At 36.9% G+C, this 17,047-nt stretch overlaps 1 protein-coding gene across 1 annotated transcript; it reads right to left on the bottom strand.

Annotated features, from left to right (window-relative positions):
• Nucleotides 1-383: 383 nt before the first annotated feature.
• On the bottom strand, nt 384-17,047 carry ANXA1 (annexin A1). The gene is made up of 13 exons (XM_032096993.1): nt 16,940-17,047; nt 13,103-13,182; nt 10,984-11,077; nt 10,103-10,197; nt 8,704-8,817; nt 8,043-8,133; nt 7,004-7,083; nt 6,064-6,120; nt 4,645-4,738; nt 3,990-4,085; nt 2,941-2,999; nt 2,132-2,254; nt 384-733 (listed from the first exon to the last, which is right to left on the bottom strand). Exons 2-13 carry the CDS (start codon nt 13,166-13,168, stop codon nt 674-676), a joined length of 1,029 nt encoding a protein of 342 aa, XP_031952884.1. The 5' UTR covers nt 13,169-13,182; nt 16,940-17,047; the 3' UTR covers nt 384-673.

Here is a 17,047-nt window from a genome sequence, read left to right as displayed (position 1 = left end):
CTTTTGCAAACAGCTAATTGTTTGAGCCATTAGCCTTTATCATTTCAGTCTCCCATAATGTCCTATGAAGAATTTTTTTTCCAGCGTACAAAACGCAACAGGTTTATTCACCCTGAAATTTAAATAAGAACAAGACAGAGATATCATTGCCGTTTTTCTATTAATTTTATATATTAAATTTTTTTAACAGGATATCCTTAAGTGCTTTTCTTATATCTGGCTTACACAAACCCTAGCTGAAGTGGAATTGAAAGGTACAGACTCAGCTACACTTGATATTACTACATTATGTTTTGATTAAGTTATTTACTGATTTTTCCCTCACACACTGTACTCACAGAACTTGAAACTAAATGCAGAATAGCAACAAAAGATATACAAAGTTACACATGGCTGAATTTTATTTTTAAAAGTTTATTTGCTTAGCATAGATGAAAACTTTACCATTTTCATATGCAAATACAAACTTGGGGGCATTCTTTCACTTTGGATAAATAATGGCAACCAGAAATATTGATGCCATTCAGAGTAAGGATACTGAAAAAAACATAATACATATGCACTAAGTACCCTTCCACAGAAACCTCCCTGTGTAAAGCCTGTGTTTTATACAGACATGCAAATACAAAGACTTTCAGCAACTGGGCTTGAGTGCATTTCAGGAACATGAAACTTAGTTATCACTTCCACATAAAGCCACCAGGATGGTTTCATAATCCCCTTTGAGTTCATCCTGTAAATTTAAGCATGAAAACCACACAGTTGTTAAAATAATGCTCTCAAGTAAAATAAATTCAAATTAACATTCAATATACATTGATCAAATATCAGTGCTCCATCTATATGAATTAATCACTTGATAAAACACTAGCTAGCCACAGACTGAGCTCGAACCAAGTACCCTCACTGAAGTTATTTGCATGACCTAGAAATAAATACATGCATTTCCAGAGTGCAGTATAGGTAGACAAGGCTAGTAAAAATGCTGGGAGGTCTAGCGGTGTAAGTGAAAAAGAGAAGCACAGAAGATTTTTATCTACCCAGGAGCTTAAGCTTTTACTCTAAATAAAGTAAAAATTTCTTTCTTGATCAGTGTTATCCAATGCTCATTAATATTAAAATACTTCATGTGTACACATTGCTTCTAGGAGCATCTCAAACAGAGACTAACAGTACAGTGAAACTTTACTCACCATGGGATTGCTTATTCAGCAATTATGCATTAAGTATTCAGTGTAATTATGACATGCATTTCTTGTTTTCTCTCATTTGAATCTAGTTTTCAGAGATACATGAGTTGTTTTGTGTAGCCAAGCTATACCTCAAGACATTAGGATGTAATCACCACTTTGGAACATGATGAGGTGGTGTAATTACATATCAAATTACAGATCACAGACACACTTAAGGGAAGATTAAAGTGACCTTTGGCACCTAACTGAAAGCATAGCAGACACCAATAAAAATCCAGAAGGCATTTTCATACATGTAGGGAGTATGTTTCTACTCCAATCAAGACATCTCTTTTTTTCAGTTATGTCTACTATTCTCCACAAAGATGCTTTGCCAGTTTAGCTTTCTTCAAGTCCCTCACTGCTTAAATTTTCTGGAAAATACTTGGGGTAGTCAGTCCCTTTTAACAAAAGGTTTTTGTTAGTTTAACTCATTTAGGTTAGGTCATAGGGAAAACAGGCCAAATAAATGTTAACAAAATTAAAAATTCATTTGCTGGAGTACCCCGAATGTTAAAAGCCAATATCCAGTTACGTCAAATATCTCTGTTAGAGCTGTCACAGCAATTTTCTTCACTCTCCTGCCAATGTAGTGCTTAAGTACAGGAATTTGGGGATACTGTTTCTCCATTCAGCTCTTGGCTTCTACTCTAAGGTGACATCCTGAGACATGCATCACTACTAACAAATTACTATTGTTCTTTTGACATAAACTTTGACCTGGAAAAGGAATTAGTTCTCCCAGCCTGTGGGCCATTGGAAACATAAGTTACTCATCTACAATGAGGTACTCAGGATGAACTGGTGACTGAGGAGCAGAAAAGTGAATGGACCTTTACTGGACTTCAAAAGTAATCCAGTTGTTCTGCATTTCATATGTCAGGTGGAAGAAAACCTACCATAATGGCTTGGCGAAGAGAGATGCCATACAGACTCTTGTAATAGCCTTTGATCTCATTCATATCCACTTCATGGCGCGAAACCATGATTCTGATGAGGTCTTTGTGCCGAGTCCCAGCACCCTATTAAAAGAAACAAAGTAAAAAGGGGGAGAAAAAAAAAGGGAAAATAATTATGCTACTTATGTCACTGAAATATCTTTAATCAAGTTCTGTGTGTTAATCCATCAGACTTCTTTGTAGATGAACATACCCCTTTCCTTTTCCTTTAGTATCTTGTAACAGGGAGGTCTCACATCTGTCTTATGTTCCCTATGAGCACAATTCACTTTTGACAGGCTACCTCCACCCTCTTTGGGGTTTTTTAAACATTTTTAAACATTTCTTTTCACTGTTTCCTAAAACCAGACATCTCCTTCACTGTGCTTGCAAGACATTAGGGACAGCCTAGACTTCACTGCCTTTTTTCATTTCTTTTTTAACAGTGCTCGCCTTTTTCCTTTTTTTACTATAATCGTTGTTTCGTAAGTGAGAGAATTTCCAGTCACCTTCCTGTCACTGTAACAGTAAAAGATATGTGTGTATGGACAGATGCCCTCCTGAACACACTACAGCAAACACACAACTCCTCCAATGGAAAATACTCAGGTTTCAAAGGAAAGAACAGAAGGAGTGAGAGAAATACACTGAATTTCCTTCTGCAGTCCTTTTCTATCACACACAGGGCCTAGAGACCTCTAGCTAACTTTCTACTTTTCAGCTTATATAGCACCCCATGTTTACAAAGAGGAGATTTTTACTGAGATTACCTTCATTGCCAAATGGAGCTTTTCAGCAAAGAAAGCAGGTTTGCTTGTGGCACACTTCACTGTAACAAAGCAGTGAAATAAGGTCACTTCTGCTACACATGTAACAAAAGTCTAGCAATAAAACACTTTAAAAACAGTCTCATTTTTCCTACCGGCAGACCCTATTTATGTACTTCTTTGTTACCTTATGTCAAAATACGAGGATGAGAAGTTCATTTCCTCTGTTTACAATTCAGTCAGGGGAGAATAGTTACTATAAAAACAATGCTGTTCTCCCTAGTTTACTGCCACAAAATTACAGAAGGTGTTGCAGCTCCCAAAGAGAAAAATGTGAAAGCATTTATGCCTTCTATAGCAGAGCTGGAGGTTATAATCTGATATTTTGTAAAGCAAGTTATAGTTCAATTTTGATAATAAGAGGGATCTGATGGAAATTATTCTTTTATCCAAAATACGCTTGACAGTGATAAAAAAGCTAAGAACAAGATGGGTGTCCTGGCTCCCAGTTACATCCCTGATCCAGTGGTAAGAGGGAGTCCCTTCTTTACCTTATTGTTCATGAACAACAATTACTAAATTTATATGAGTATTTTCATGAACAAAACCACAGAAGGGAACTTGTTATATTTTTAATAATTGTATATTGTTAGTATCCTTGCAACATGAAACTTAGAGTCAAAGAATGGGTTTGGTTGAAGACAGGTTTAAAACTATTGGATTTTTAATAAAAAATGTGGCTGTTCTGACAGCTCTTTTTGGCATATTGATTTCTTTTAAAGTTCTTTCTGTGTAGACAACTCATCTGTTCTCCTTGAAAGACCTTTCCACATACCAGGAGAGGTATTTCTACCTAGTCATCAACTTCAACTGATTTTAGATGTCAATTAAATCACTATGATTGGATTAGGTTTTCCAAGGCATTATTTAGCAAGCTTCTCAATGAAGCAGGGTAAATAAAGAATAGTTTCTGACCAGAGCAATTATGACAGAAGTAGAATTTTAAGTTTAGTCAGTACACACAGTAGGTTTCAATCTGCAGAACCACTTACCAAGGGCAGTGAGGCAGTTCTCAATATCACCTTTCAGCTCCAAATCCAGTACCTTGTTCATGTCATGCTTGCTGTATTTGGTGTACTTCTGAAAGACTAAATAAGGGAAGAAAACAGTATTCTCCCTGCATTGTCTCTGCCTTATTCTGTCCTCACTGCTGCAGCAGAGGACTGTTTGTGGGTCCTCTTTCTCACTTTCTTCAGACAGCACAATGTGGAGCAGCGTTACTGCACGGACTGGTGGAGTCAGCGTACGGAACGGGACTTTGTTAGGATGGAAGGGTTCATTTCCCATCGGCAGGGGTAGAGGTGGCCAACTGACTACACCAGAGCCTGTGACGTTGTGTGACAGCCCTCTGTCTAGGGCAACCTGGCTAAAAACCAAGGCAATTTTGGGGACCTCTCAGAACCTCTTCCACTCTGATTCCTTGGTGTTGTGATCACAACCCAGCTGAGACTTCAGTTTTGTTAACAGCCTAAATAATATTGCTCATCTCTACTATGGAAAGAACAGCCAGGCTGCCAACCACACCCCTAGTAAGCAAGCATGCTTCCAATTGGGGTCATGTCTTGATAACCTGTATAGTCTTTGAATTCATGAGCAGGCCACGTTCAAAAATCATCCCAGAGAAGCATGAAGCTTTGTTCAACATACCCCTTCGAAGATGTGGGTAGCTTCTTGTAGTAAGAATAGTAACAAACACACCGGTATCTGTTCCTTTCCTTTTCTCTCCTGCTTCATACAAGGCCTGTCATAAAGAAAAGAAGGTGGCAAAGTCAATATGGGAATAGTAAAACTCAAACAGGAATACTGTACCTTTGAGGGCCATTGCTTGTTAGTAATGAACACTGTCCCTTGACACAATCCAGATCAAAACTCTACCCTACCTCAGACTAACTCCAGCTCTGTCAAATAATGCTTCATACTTCACTTATGTCATAATAGTACGTAGCAAACACTATGCAGCTAAAAAGCATATTTTCAGACATTTCGTGATCATCATCTAGCTTTTCTGGGTATACTACATTTTTGAATGAAGTTATTTTTCATTTGTCGCGATAGCAGTCTGCATGGAAGTTCAAGACTCATAGGCTTTCTTAAGACTGACAAAACTGTTTCTGCAACAAACTGGTCCAATATTCAGGAGAAGCCTATGTACCAAGTACTTCCTCATCTTTCCAGGAGTGACTTTTACTTCCAGGAAAGTAAAAACCTTATCGATCTCCTCCATTTTCCTCACTTCCTCCAACCTCTCTAAGAGTAATAATTAAAGACCTCCACACAGCTCGAAGATTTAACACTCTGCATCAAGATAAACAGTGCGAACTTTTGAGCTCAGACAAAGTATTAGTTTACTTTCATATCCAGGGCAGATAACAGAACTGAACTCCTTATGTACTAGGAATTAAAGCAGTATTTCTCAATGGCCTAGTCTTTGCTGGATTTTTTTTAAAACTCAATTGGAAGTAATCTAAATGTAGATTGTAACTGTGATGTAACATTTTATAGGTGAAAACTCAGGAAAGACTGCTAAGTTTTATCAAGATTTTATCAAAAATAGTGCCACTAATGTTGAAAGAAATAAGAAAAAGATCAGATGTTTATTTTAGAATTATTAAGAAAATAACTGTGAGGTTTACCAATAATCTTAAAATGTTCTTCATTGTAAAGCAATAGCTATATCTGATACACTGCAGAGTTCACACTGGTAAATGTAGGGTAGCTAATTCTGCACATAGATGAGCACACCCTTGTTCCTTAATTCAAGAACTGTTTCATAAACAGAAGAAAGACTGGGTCTGACTCTTCTACTTGTGACCTGTACTTCAAATAGTCTGCATGCTTCACATGAACTAGATGAGGTCTTGCAGAAATGTTTCTGAAGGTAGATATTAGGGTGAAGATCTAATTTCCTTCATATAATGAACTTACATGAACTTTGTAAAACACTATCTCCTCATAAATGACTGCTGTATCACATTGAAATCTCTGTTAGGTCTGCAATATACAGGATTCAGCCAGCGCAATCTCAAGTAAGTCAGAAGAACTGCAAAGTGCCAAGTATGACCTTACCCTGGCATCATTGTCAGCAAGTTCATCATTCACATGAGGATTTTCACATCGATCAGCCTACATAAAGAAATAAATAAAATTTCACTGTTACTCACAATCATTCAGTTCACTAAAGCTCAACAGTTTAGAGTTGTGCAGTACCACTCAAACTAATATATAACTGGAAATAGGTGCAGTTATGTCAAACATTCTGTGAATAAAACTGTTGCATTTGTAATCAGAGAACATACTTCTACAGCCACCAGCAACTTATTTCTTAATTCCTACCTAAAAATCCACAGTTTCTTGACATGAAACTACAGGCTTCTAACCTGTGACTTGCTCCCTGATGATCGTTCAATCGACACCTTTCAAGCTGATTTGAAAGTTAAAACTGAAAATCCAAACCATGTACATGGATGTACTAAAAAATCATCCTGTGTGTAAGTACAAGCTTCATATACATATACTCAAAAATAAAATATTTAGTCATTTTAAAAGGGTCTTTTTATTGGGGAGGTCCAGTGTTTGATAACTCCCTGGCTTTGTCCCATCATCTACCTACTAGAAACATATCTTAACAGGAAAAAAAAGTTTATTTCACTAATTTTAAGCATTTCTTCTTTTTCTATTTCTAGTCCATTGACATGACATTATGCCTGTTACTTTTTCTAGTACTTAAAGATAGCACAAAAAAAGTCTTGAAAGTGTAACTGATAAAAAGGAAATATGTTTCCCAATAAACAATGAAGTTTTTTAAAAGGCATTTGAGATAAAATCTTACTACAGTTTGTTTAAGAACAGTTTATAATGGTCAAGGATGTGAAAGTGAAAAAAAAGCAATGCAAAGAAATAAATATTACCTAAATCTTTATTTATTGCACGTCTCTCTAAAATAGCCTTGACAACATTGATTCTTGATAATAGATATTGCCACTCAAAATGCTTAAGCATAGCATACCTTGGCAAGAGCAACCAAAGCCTTTTGAAAGTCTCCAGATGTGTCAGAGATGATGTCTTGTGTCAGATCTCTCTTCAGCACTGAAATCAAATCATAGTTTGTATTGTATCAACTAAGTTGACTAGATAATTTTTAAAGGCCCTTCCAAACCTTTCTGTGATCTTTTTGAGTCTTTTCCTAATTTCCCACTTAAATATGTCCACTAGAAATGTAGTTTTCATACTTTTTCTCATTTGATTTCAAGTGAAGGAGTTTATTTTTAACATATCCTCTAAATCCTGTGAGATGTGCTGTGAAATTGGAGGTTAAACCCAAAATGTGCTGAAAAATATCCTCTAAGGCCTTATAGGTAGCATTGTCTTGGGTTTCTGCTTGTGAAATACAAAAAAACCTTTTTCTGACCCTTTTTCTTTTTCATTCTTATTTGTGGCTGTCCTTATCAGTACTGTACTCAAACACAAAACTTTTCCAAAAACTCAAGCTATTAATATGAGCATCTAAGAAGAAATGTCTTGGTCAAAGTTACCTCATCATCTCAGAAAAAAGGATTTAATTAGAAAACACAGTAAACTCGACATATAAGAGAGACACCACACTACATATCAGTAATTTCTTCAAATATTTTCCCCCTGTAGTACACTGTTCCTCCTACTGCTAACATGTCTCTGTTGCTAACTCAGTAAGATTCCTTTTTCAAGTCTATCCTTTTATCTTAAAATGTCAGCCAAGGTTTAGTTACAGGGGAAGAAAAGCAGCTTTGTTTTGCATGCATCCTAGAAAGCATATAAATGTGTGACTCAGTCCATGAGACACCCACAATTCCAGCAGTGGTGATGTATCTTTTCCTGCACTACTGGGATCTACATAGGTCAGCAAAAGTCACCGTGACCTCCCTCCCCAGCAACTCTGTCAATTTTCTGTGAAGCTTCATTTGCCTCCTATACTCTTCTCAGCTCCTTTTTTTAATAGGTGAGGCAGTGACTCTAACGTGTTGGCTACAGGGTTATAATGTTAATACTTCTTTCTTGCTCTGAATTACCTTCTTTGTAGTATCTGTTGGCTTCTTTGATCTCTTGGTTGGTTCTTGAGGCCAGAATCTCAATCAAGGTATCTTCATCAGTTCCAAGCCCCTGATAAAAGTGATTGAATTTTAGAGATGTTATCCAATAGAGCAAGCTTAAATTCGTAACAGAAGTAAGACGTAAATCACTGGCTTGGCTTTGAAGGCACCACATGGAATGAGAAAAATTAAAAACATTATGCTTCCATATAATATTGTAATTTCAGCTCTTTTGGAATTAAATTCTTATCACATTTAATATACTGGTCCCCAAAAGAAGTGCTAAAAGGATCAAACTGTGCACATAAAAGATAGGAATGTAAAATCTTTGAAGAAAAATACTTCCTCCCCTTTTTTCTTTTATGTAAACATGTATGTAAACACTATGCTCCCATTAGCAACCAGTTTTCAAAAGGCAGAAAGAGTTCATTCTCACAAAAGAATGACCAACTCTGAAATTCAGCAGAGATTACCGGGTCTTGTTCTCATAAACTGAATTACCAATACAGACTTATTTTACAAAATGAAGTTTAAATAAAGATAATACACAAGCCTTGAAATCTGTGTCCAGTGTCATTTACAGGCCTTGATAATTACTGATGCTCTCTACGAAAGTTCTTCTCTGAAGATTTTGCCTTACCTTCATAGAGGCTCTTAATTCTTCAGCATCAAATTGAGCTGGAGTTTTGAGCAAAGCCACAACAACATCCTCGAGGTGGCTTTTCAGAGCCTTTTTCAAAGCATCTTCTAGACTCTGTTTCAGGAAGAATAAGAAAGTAAAAGTGTAGCTGCTATTCGGCTGCAGTCCAAAAATTAGTCTGACCTCTGATCATTCTTAGTTTACATCATTCCTTTATCTATAATAGTAAGAATTATGAAGCCCTACTTCAAGTTTCAAATTGGTCACCTTTATGTTAACCAAATCATCTGGCAGGGTTTTTCAGTGAATACTCAGGAGTGCCTTCACACATTGCAGTTCACCTAGTTCAGGTATATTGAACCATTTACAGCATGAGAAGAAGACTCAAAATAGTCTGCTTGTTCTTCAAGAAAAGATAATGCCATATTGTTCTTACAGTTACGACTGAGTTGCTTATCTGAGTAACATTTGAATTCATCATTTATTGCATGATGGATACAGAGTTTGAAGTGAAAATATGTAAAACCACCCTAAACAAAACCACAAGTCCTGAAGATACGATCTATATTCCAATTTGACCTAAATTTAAGAGGGGTGAAAAAAGAAAAATTAAGTCTGCTTTATTCTGCCACCTATGCAAAAATGTTCAGTACTCTTATTCTGTTTGTGTCCAGGTTGTAGCTGTTAAGAGTGAGAATGTCAACCTGCTTTGTGAGGATAGCTAAACCAATGAGATTATTTCAGAAATAAGCACTATGTCCATAGTTAGTTTTGTTCTGCTTATGGACGGTGTGCTAGGAACTAAGGTATCTGATAATCTAACATTATTGTTCTTGAACCTTTTGACATTATACATTTACTACAATTATTTTAAAAATACAATTGCAAAGCTGGAGCTTCCTCTGAGGGAGGAGAGGGTTGTGAAAATCACAGGTGAGGTTTCCTGAACATAAACAGGAAAGTTAGGCTAAAGTCAGACATTAGACTTACTTTATAAGTTGGCCTTTAAAAGTTACCCTCAAAGGAATCCCTGTCCAAGGAACAAATGCTCACTATGTCTGGTATGCCAACTGTGAAACTAATTTCAATTTGGAGTTACAGGTCCAAATGGAGAAAATCTTTATCTGAGAAGAGTAAGAGCAATTTAAACACTTTGCAGAAACATGTAGTAACTTCCAAGCTTCTCAATTCCAGGGACGAGCAGTTTTACTACTTAGAGGTGGGAGAACACTGGAAGCCCCTCCCTATACCAGTGTCGGCATACTTGGGGAACAGTGTTAAGGTCCTACAACTCTCCTATCCGATTCAGTATTCTATCCTTACTCACATATACCATTTGAGCCAGGAGAAACATATATATTCCGGGTGAAAATTTAAGATTGGCTTGAATATACCTTACCTTTCCTTTAGTCTGCTGATAGGCAGCTTTGATCTGCTGACGCTGAGCATTTGTTCTTTTAGTCAAGATGTCAATGATGGTGGCTTCATCCACACCTATGAATCACCAATCAAAATCCCAAAATAGTCAAAATCATTTAGCCAGTTACATTTTTTGTTGTTATTATCTGCTTTATGTCGTATTTTGGTTTCTAGACAAACTCAAGATTAACCAAAGGAAAAGCTGTAATCATCTACAGACTCACAAGATTAGTGATGTAGCTAAGAAACCAAATAAATAAGACCCCTCTAGGACACATAAATTTCATACAAAAAGTCTTAAAGTGTTCTGAGTGTAGATCTTCCATTATACTGAAAAAAAAACCTAAAAAACCCCAAACAAACAGAAACCCACACTAAAAAAGAAAATAGATGGCATACTCATTTAATCTCAGTAAGTCAAACTGGAAAACCTTTTGAAGCACAGACAAAGTGCCAAATGTGAATTTCATTAAAAGCGAGAAATGTAGGAGAAACACACAATACATTATCAGCATAATCACTACCTCTTGCAGAAATTTTACAGAAATAAAGCGAAAAAGTATTGGTATGGTATGTTGCAGTATTTTTTCCTTCCCTAGAAATTGAAATTTTACAACACTTCCTTTAATATATTCAAGAACTTTAATATAGCATTAAGGTCTGAAACTGTAATACACCACTAGGCTATCAAAGAACTGAGATACTTCACCAAGTGGCACAATTTAATGTATTGCCAAGCTTTTAAAAGCAGAGGCCCCTCTCTTGCTTGCCATTGTCTCTTGCTCTGATATTTTATTCAATGTTATTCTCAAAATTTCCTGAGAGTCCTAATGCAGCAAGTTAAATATTTACTCCTCTTACCCTTTACAGTAATAGCTCTGTCCAAAGCAGCAACATCAGCTGACGGATCAAAATTTGGGTATGACTGAACTCCATGGCCACCTTTTGAACTTTTCTGCAGGGGGAAAATAGAAAATGAAATTTAAAAAAGAAAAAAAATTTCTCATACCAAATAATATTTTTGTATAGAAGCAGTTTTGGATGCCCAAATAAACTATTGCCTTTGGGATTGCCTTTTATCATCAAGGAACACACAGTTTTGTAGCTACAGATAATTGAACAGGTTCAGTAATGGATATGTATTGGATCTATTCCTTTCACAGCTCTTATATTAAACAGAAAGTGCTTCATAAATTGGTTTAGGTACCTGAAGATCTATTTCTTAATGTAAGTTGGATTGCATAAGAAAATAATTAACTGTCAAAATTAGGAAATTATGCTCAAATTTTAAAGGCTCTAAACCCACAATTAAATCCTACAGGCACTTCCAGTAAAGTGCTAATTTCTATTGTTCATCTTATGCAAACTGACTGTATCACATTAAGGGTCTCCTCAGCTGACTCATATCTAAGCTTTCAAACACTTCTTGCATTTAAGATCTTGGGGAAGAGTTCAAGCCTAATCCTACAAGGAAGTGGAGACCTGTTTCCCAGCTTCTTTGAAACTTAAGCCACAGTTTTCAGAAAGCCACCATCTGGTTTTGGTGAATCTACTCCTGGAAGGGCACTCTCTAGTCAATGTCTGAAGGCCTCTGGGAACTATACAACAGATCACATGGCTTGCCTTATGTCAGCAATATGACACATCAAATTACTGGTAGGACCTATAACTCAACAGCACCAAATAACTGATGCCTACTACTATTACAGAAGTTATAAAATGCTCCAAGATTCTTGGATGAAATTTATACTTGTTTCAAAAACTAGTATTTGAATTTTTTTTAATCCTTTGCCATTAAAATAAAACACCCCAAGAGAAATGGCAAGGTTTTATGGATACATGCTTTACATACAAGACTTTGTATTGAATTTTGCATGATTCTAGCATCTGATAATTGAATGTTCATCTCCCAGCACAATTGTATTACTAGGAGCTGTAAGAGAGCAGACAGACTGTATACTTAAATCAATCTCTCACATACTTTTTAAAAGATCATTGTGCCTTGTGCGCTAAGCCAACAAAGGAATGGGACTGTCTCATTCCCTGTTTCTCAATCTCACAGGCTAACATTTGTATACTGGTTTCCATGCCAAACTTATCTACCAGCAATACAAAACTGTCTGTAACCACCACAGCCAAGAATGTCTCAGGACCCTGAGAATGGAAGGGAGATAGGATGATGGAGCCAAAGGTTTATGCACAGAATGTTGTGGAGTCGAAATTACAAAATCCACAGGGGTCTAGAGCAGAAAACTTTTGTTTACTGAAACTCCCCCTATATAATTTTGTTTTCAAAATGTAAGCTTTTTAGGGAACACCGTGTGACTTCACGGTGTACTGCTTTAGCTTTGCTTTCATTTCAGTATCTTCACCTCATTATCACAAAGACTCTCCACATCATCCTAGTGCAGTAATCTTGACTCCTCACTACCATACCCCTCCCTTCTAATCTATAACAGTACTCATTGTCTGAGGCTTTTTGTTACGTGTTGTGGCTCGTTGGCATGACATGTGATATGAAAATTTTACTTCCTCCTTTACACTCCTATATTCTAACTCATGGCTTCCTAAATCTCAGCCAAACAGTCCCTGTTTTGTTCACATACATTGCCTGAACATGTTTTGACACGTTCACACAACTCAGCATCAGATTACTACTTTAAAGAAGCCGATTTTAGTGAATCAGTGACTGGCCGTTGGGAATTACAATTTAATCACACTATCTAGTTCTGCCTAGAAATTGATAACTAGACTGATAGGTGCAAACAGGAGCAATTTTTCATCTGGTAGCAAACTTCCTACATTATATGGTTACATTAGACTGTACACTGCAATAAAATTGGGTTCCAGTTCTAATCTGCAGGAGTTTTACCATTATTTTTCCTCTATTTGTAAGTATGAAAGATGTTTAAATGCCTTTAAACCACTTGTAAGAGTATAGGAAAATAAGCATGATGCTCTCAAAGTTGATAATACTTACAATACATTCCTGCTCCTGATTGTCCATGAACCATGCCTGCTTCAGAAATTCTGATACCATAGCCATGTTGACAAGAGTTTCTGGGAAGAGATACAAACCATTTCTCATCATTTTGAGCACCAGTGCAACTCAAGAATTCCCACCCCCAAAATCACTTCTCTAGCACTACGACATGCAGTGGTTAGTGTCCCACATGGTAACGGGCCTGTGCTACGGGAAGCTTTGATGTTTCTCAGGTGATGTGATGCTCCACAACTGCTTGCTCACCCCTACATTCTTAGCTACTTTCAGAAGTTTTAGATTAGAACAGTAATAGTACTATTTGCCTATAGCAACACATTAGCATTAGCACTGACTTACAAAGGGAAGTTACTAGAAACCAATTAGCCTGTCTTTCTCATTAGTTAATCTATCATCTATGCTCATTTTGAAATTCACTGGTAAACAAGTGCTCTTGTCTCATCAGTCACTGAGGTTGGAGTTCTCGTATATTATGTTAGGAAAAAAGATATTCCCTTGTTAAATATACTTTCATGTAATTTCTTTGACTAGACATTTTCTAAGGAAGATGAGTACATCTGGAGAGTTTTATATACATTACTTTTTCTTGCATATTTCCTACAATTTCTACATGATAATAATAAAGCATTACCAGTTTAAGAAGAGGATTTAAAATAATTTTTTGCTTTTCACCGCTCAAACAGAAAATCAACCCAGATTTTCCATTAGTCACTATGCAGAAAAGGAAGAAATGAGTGGTGATGTGACATTAAGTACTCAAAAATAATGGACAGGTTGCTTCATAACAACTTCTATTGTTGGTGTGAGGAATCTTCTGTTTGCTAACGGAAACAGTGAGGGAATAGAAAGAAGATATCAATGGTTTATCAAATAGTTATTTAACTAGATTTTTTTTTTAAATGCTCTTCCTCAGCAAACTCTAGGGATGAGTTGGTTTTAAAGCATACATACAAGCAATAACTAGAGGTACTGTTGCTGAGTAAACCAGACTGACCTTGAAACTGGTGTTAAGAGACAAAATTCTATTTGGATTTTCGGGGTTTTTATCATAATAAAAAATGTTAGTTATGCTGCCAACACATCCCCTCTGTCCTGTAGGAAGGGCAGAGACCAATCTTTTGATCCAATACAAGTTTAGCACCAAGGAGTGTAGCCACAGTCCAGGTCTTTCTGTCTCTCACAGCAAAACTCTAAAGCTTACTTCCACATTCAGCAACCAACAAAGTGACAAATACCTCACACAGCCTGCCTGCAGCTCTCCTTACCACCCCTCTCCAAGGTAAGAGCCACCCATATTCCCTCTTCCCCAAAAAACTCTTGCTTTTGTTTCCTTCCCTTAGGAAGGAATTTAGCTCTGCCTGTGCTGCCACAAAAACTGAAACTGATTTAAAATCTGTATTTGTGTATTATTTAGAGTAGGCCTCAACTGGGTAAATAATGGACAGAATATTGAGTCATATTTAAGGACCAACTTTTATGACCTGCTATTTAGCCAGGACGAGAAAAGCATGCTTACATCACAACTGCAACCAGCACTTTTCTCAAGCTGTCAGAGTGAGTCCTGCACTCTTCTTGTATTGACAGAAGTTAACAAGGGCAGATGAAGCACTGTAGTACCTGAAGTTCTGCTGCATTTTATAACACCATAAAATGAAGGCCATGTGCAGCAGGATGAAAGCACATAAAAATCTCCATACTGGGTGCACTGAGTCATCAACGCTGACATGTACTGGTATGTCTGCTGACTAACTGGTCCACAGGGCACAGAACCACTTCAAACTGTGAAATAAGATTCAGTCTCCCTGCACCAGATCTGAGAAGAGGTGTATTTTGCTTGATAAAGGAACACTTACCAGGGAGAACTGGCTTTGGGAAGCACTGCGTTTCTTCTACATATCCCCACACCCACCCTTGACACCAAGCTCTAAAGGTTTTGCTGTCCTTGGGGCTGACTGGAGCAGAAGGCTACTAGACTACACTAAATTGTGCTTATTAAGTCTCTAAAACTTTATGTCTTTTCTGATTTAAATTATACAGTAAGAAAAAAGTCTGTGCCTCTTTTGAAATAAAGACACTGACACGCAGATCCATCTATTTCCATGTAGTAAACAAAAAATGCAATGTTAATATAAGTCAAAGTAGGCAATGGCTCTTGAGAGGAGCTAAAGACCTTAGTCTGCTTGAATAGTCTGCTTAGTCTTGAGAGGAGCTTCGCAAGGTAAGAAACCAACTTACATATAAAACTTTTCTTCTGCTTTGGAAGAAACTACAGCTGGTAAGAAAAAAGCAGACTGGAATCTAGGAGGATAACCAGCCCCCTGATGGAGACAAGGTCTTGCCCAATACTTTGTCTCCTGCCACTCTAAAATGCAATCATGTAAACGATACCTAGACCCAGGAGGGACACATTCAGTCCAAGCATTACTTCAACACAGTATGAAAAGGACTGAAAGAACTGATGGCTTTCTGTCATACATTTTTGGGTACTTTTATGCTCAGAACATAGATTGTGAGCAAGGAAAAGAAAAAAACCCCATGTTCTTACTGAGAGGAGCAAAGAGAATGTACCACAGAAAAGTGTGATGCTCCTTTCTGGTTACTCCCTGCCAGGTACCTATTCGAGAGTTATTCTGTTTAACAAAATACTGTCTAGGCTACATGTCCCACTTCCCAGTCTGGAATTTGTACATGTTCTGCTGAACAGGAAAGAGGATCAAAAAGTTAATGTCTCTCAGCTTGAAAAATATTGTGGGTTTTGTGCATTTTGTCATTCCCAATTGGAATGATCAACAATCAACTGGATTGAAAAATCAGACAGACATCCAGACTGAAAGTCCTAACTGTTGTTTCACAAAAATCACCACAATATTTCTTTCTGTCTGGATCTTAACCCCCTGAAGAGGCACCCTTGAACTGAACCTATCAAAACTTTTTAAGGTTTTGAGAAAATGCCTTATTAAAAATATTTAAGGGCACAAACTAGATTTTTACACTACAGTCTGTGTCAAATGACAGCATTTATCTATGCTTATTTAACCATATCATGAGGCATGTCAGATATGTGGTTACTTTCAAAGGCTTGATATCAGGATCTTAATGTAAATTACAGCCATGTAGAAAAACAGGCAGAAGATCTAACACAGTAATTTACTTTGCAGTGAAAAGTCTGCTGAATATGAAAACATCAGAGAGAAAAAATATCTCATCCTTGTAAAATTCTATGGAAAGATTTAGCAGAACAAACCCCAGATGATACAGCTTTTATGTGGCTTTGCCAAGTTCTTAGTCAGAAAACCAGGATTTTGCTCTTATGTTTCTAAAAGATTCATTTGATTTCTAAAATTTTATTTCTGATTTGATTTCTAAGAGATTTGATTCTCATCCCTTTCATGAGCAATGTCTCTTCTAAGTCCTAAAGCAACAGTTGTTGAATTAACAACAGCTGTTTCTATTTTTCAAGTTTACACACAAAGCATAGTAGTTTCCTAGGAATTCCAGTTTTACTGCACATTTCTACAGCAGCCTACTAAAAAGGAAAAGTATATAAAGTGGTCAACTCCAAATAAGTTTGGTTTTGAAGTTTTAACCATTTTTTATTCCCTTTATTTAATTGCATTAAATAAAAGCAGTAATTGTCCAAGCCCTTGTGTAAAGTGTTCCAAAATGGAAAGAATTTCTCCTGCCCACGCCCGTCTTTTCCCCTGACATCAAATCCAACCCACAGAAAGTTTGCACCAGGTCACTTGACAAAATCAGCACACAATTCTTAAAGTGTGCTCGGTCTACAGAGAGCAGTCATGAACTACAAAATCCTACCTTACTCCTCACAAACGTTGCCTTGCAGGGCTGCACAGTCAGGAGTAAAGGAGCAGAGGGCTTTCAAAGCTTTTATAGCCTTTGCAGAAAACCCCTCCTAGCAACCAG

This window comes from Corvus moneduloides, chromosome Z, assembly GCF_009650955.1.
Source record: "Corvus moneduloides isolate bCorMon1 chromosome Z, bCorMon1.pri, whole genome shotgun sequence".
Classification (NCBI taxonomy): domain Eukaryota; kingdom Metazoa; phylum Chordata; class Aves; order Passeriformes; family Corvidae; genus Corvus; species Corvus moneduloides.
This window is presented reverse-complemented; position numbering and strand designations above follow the sequence as displayed.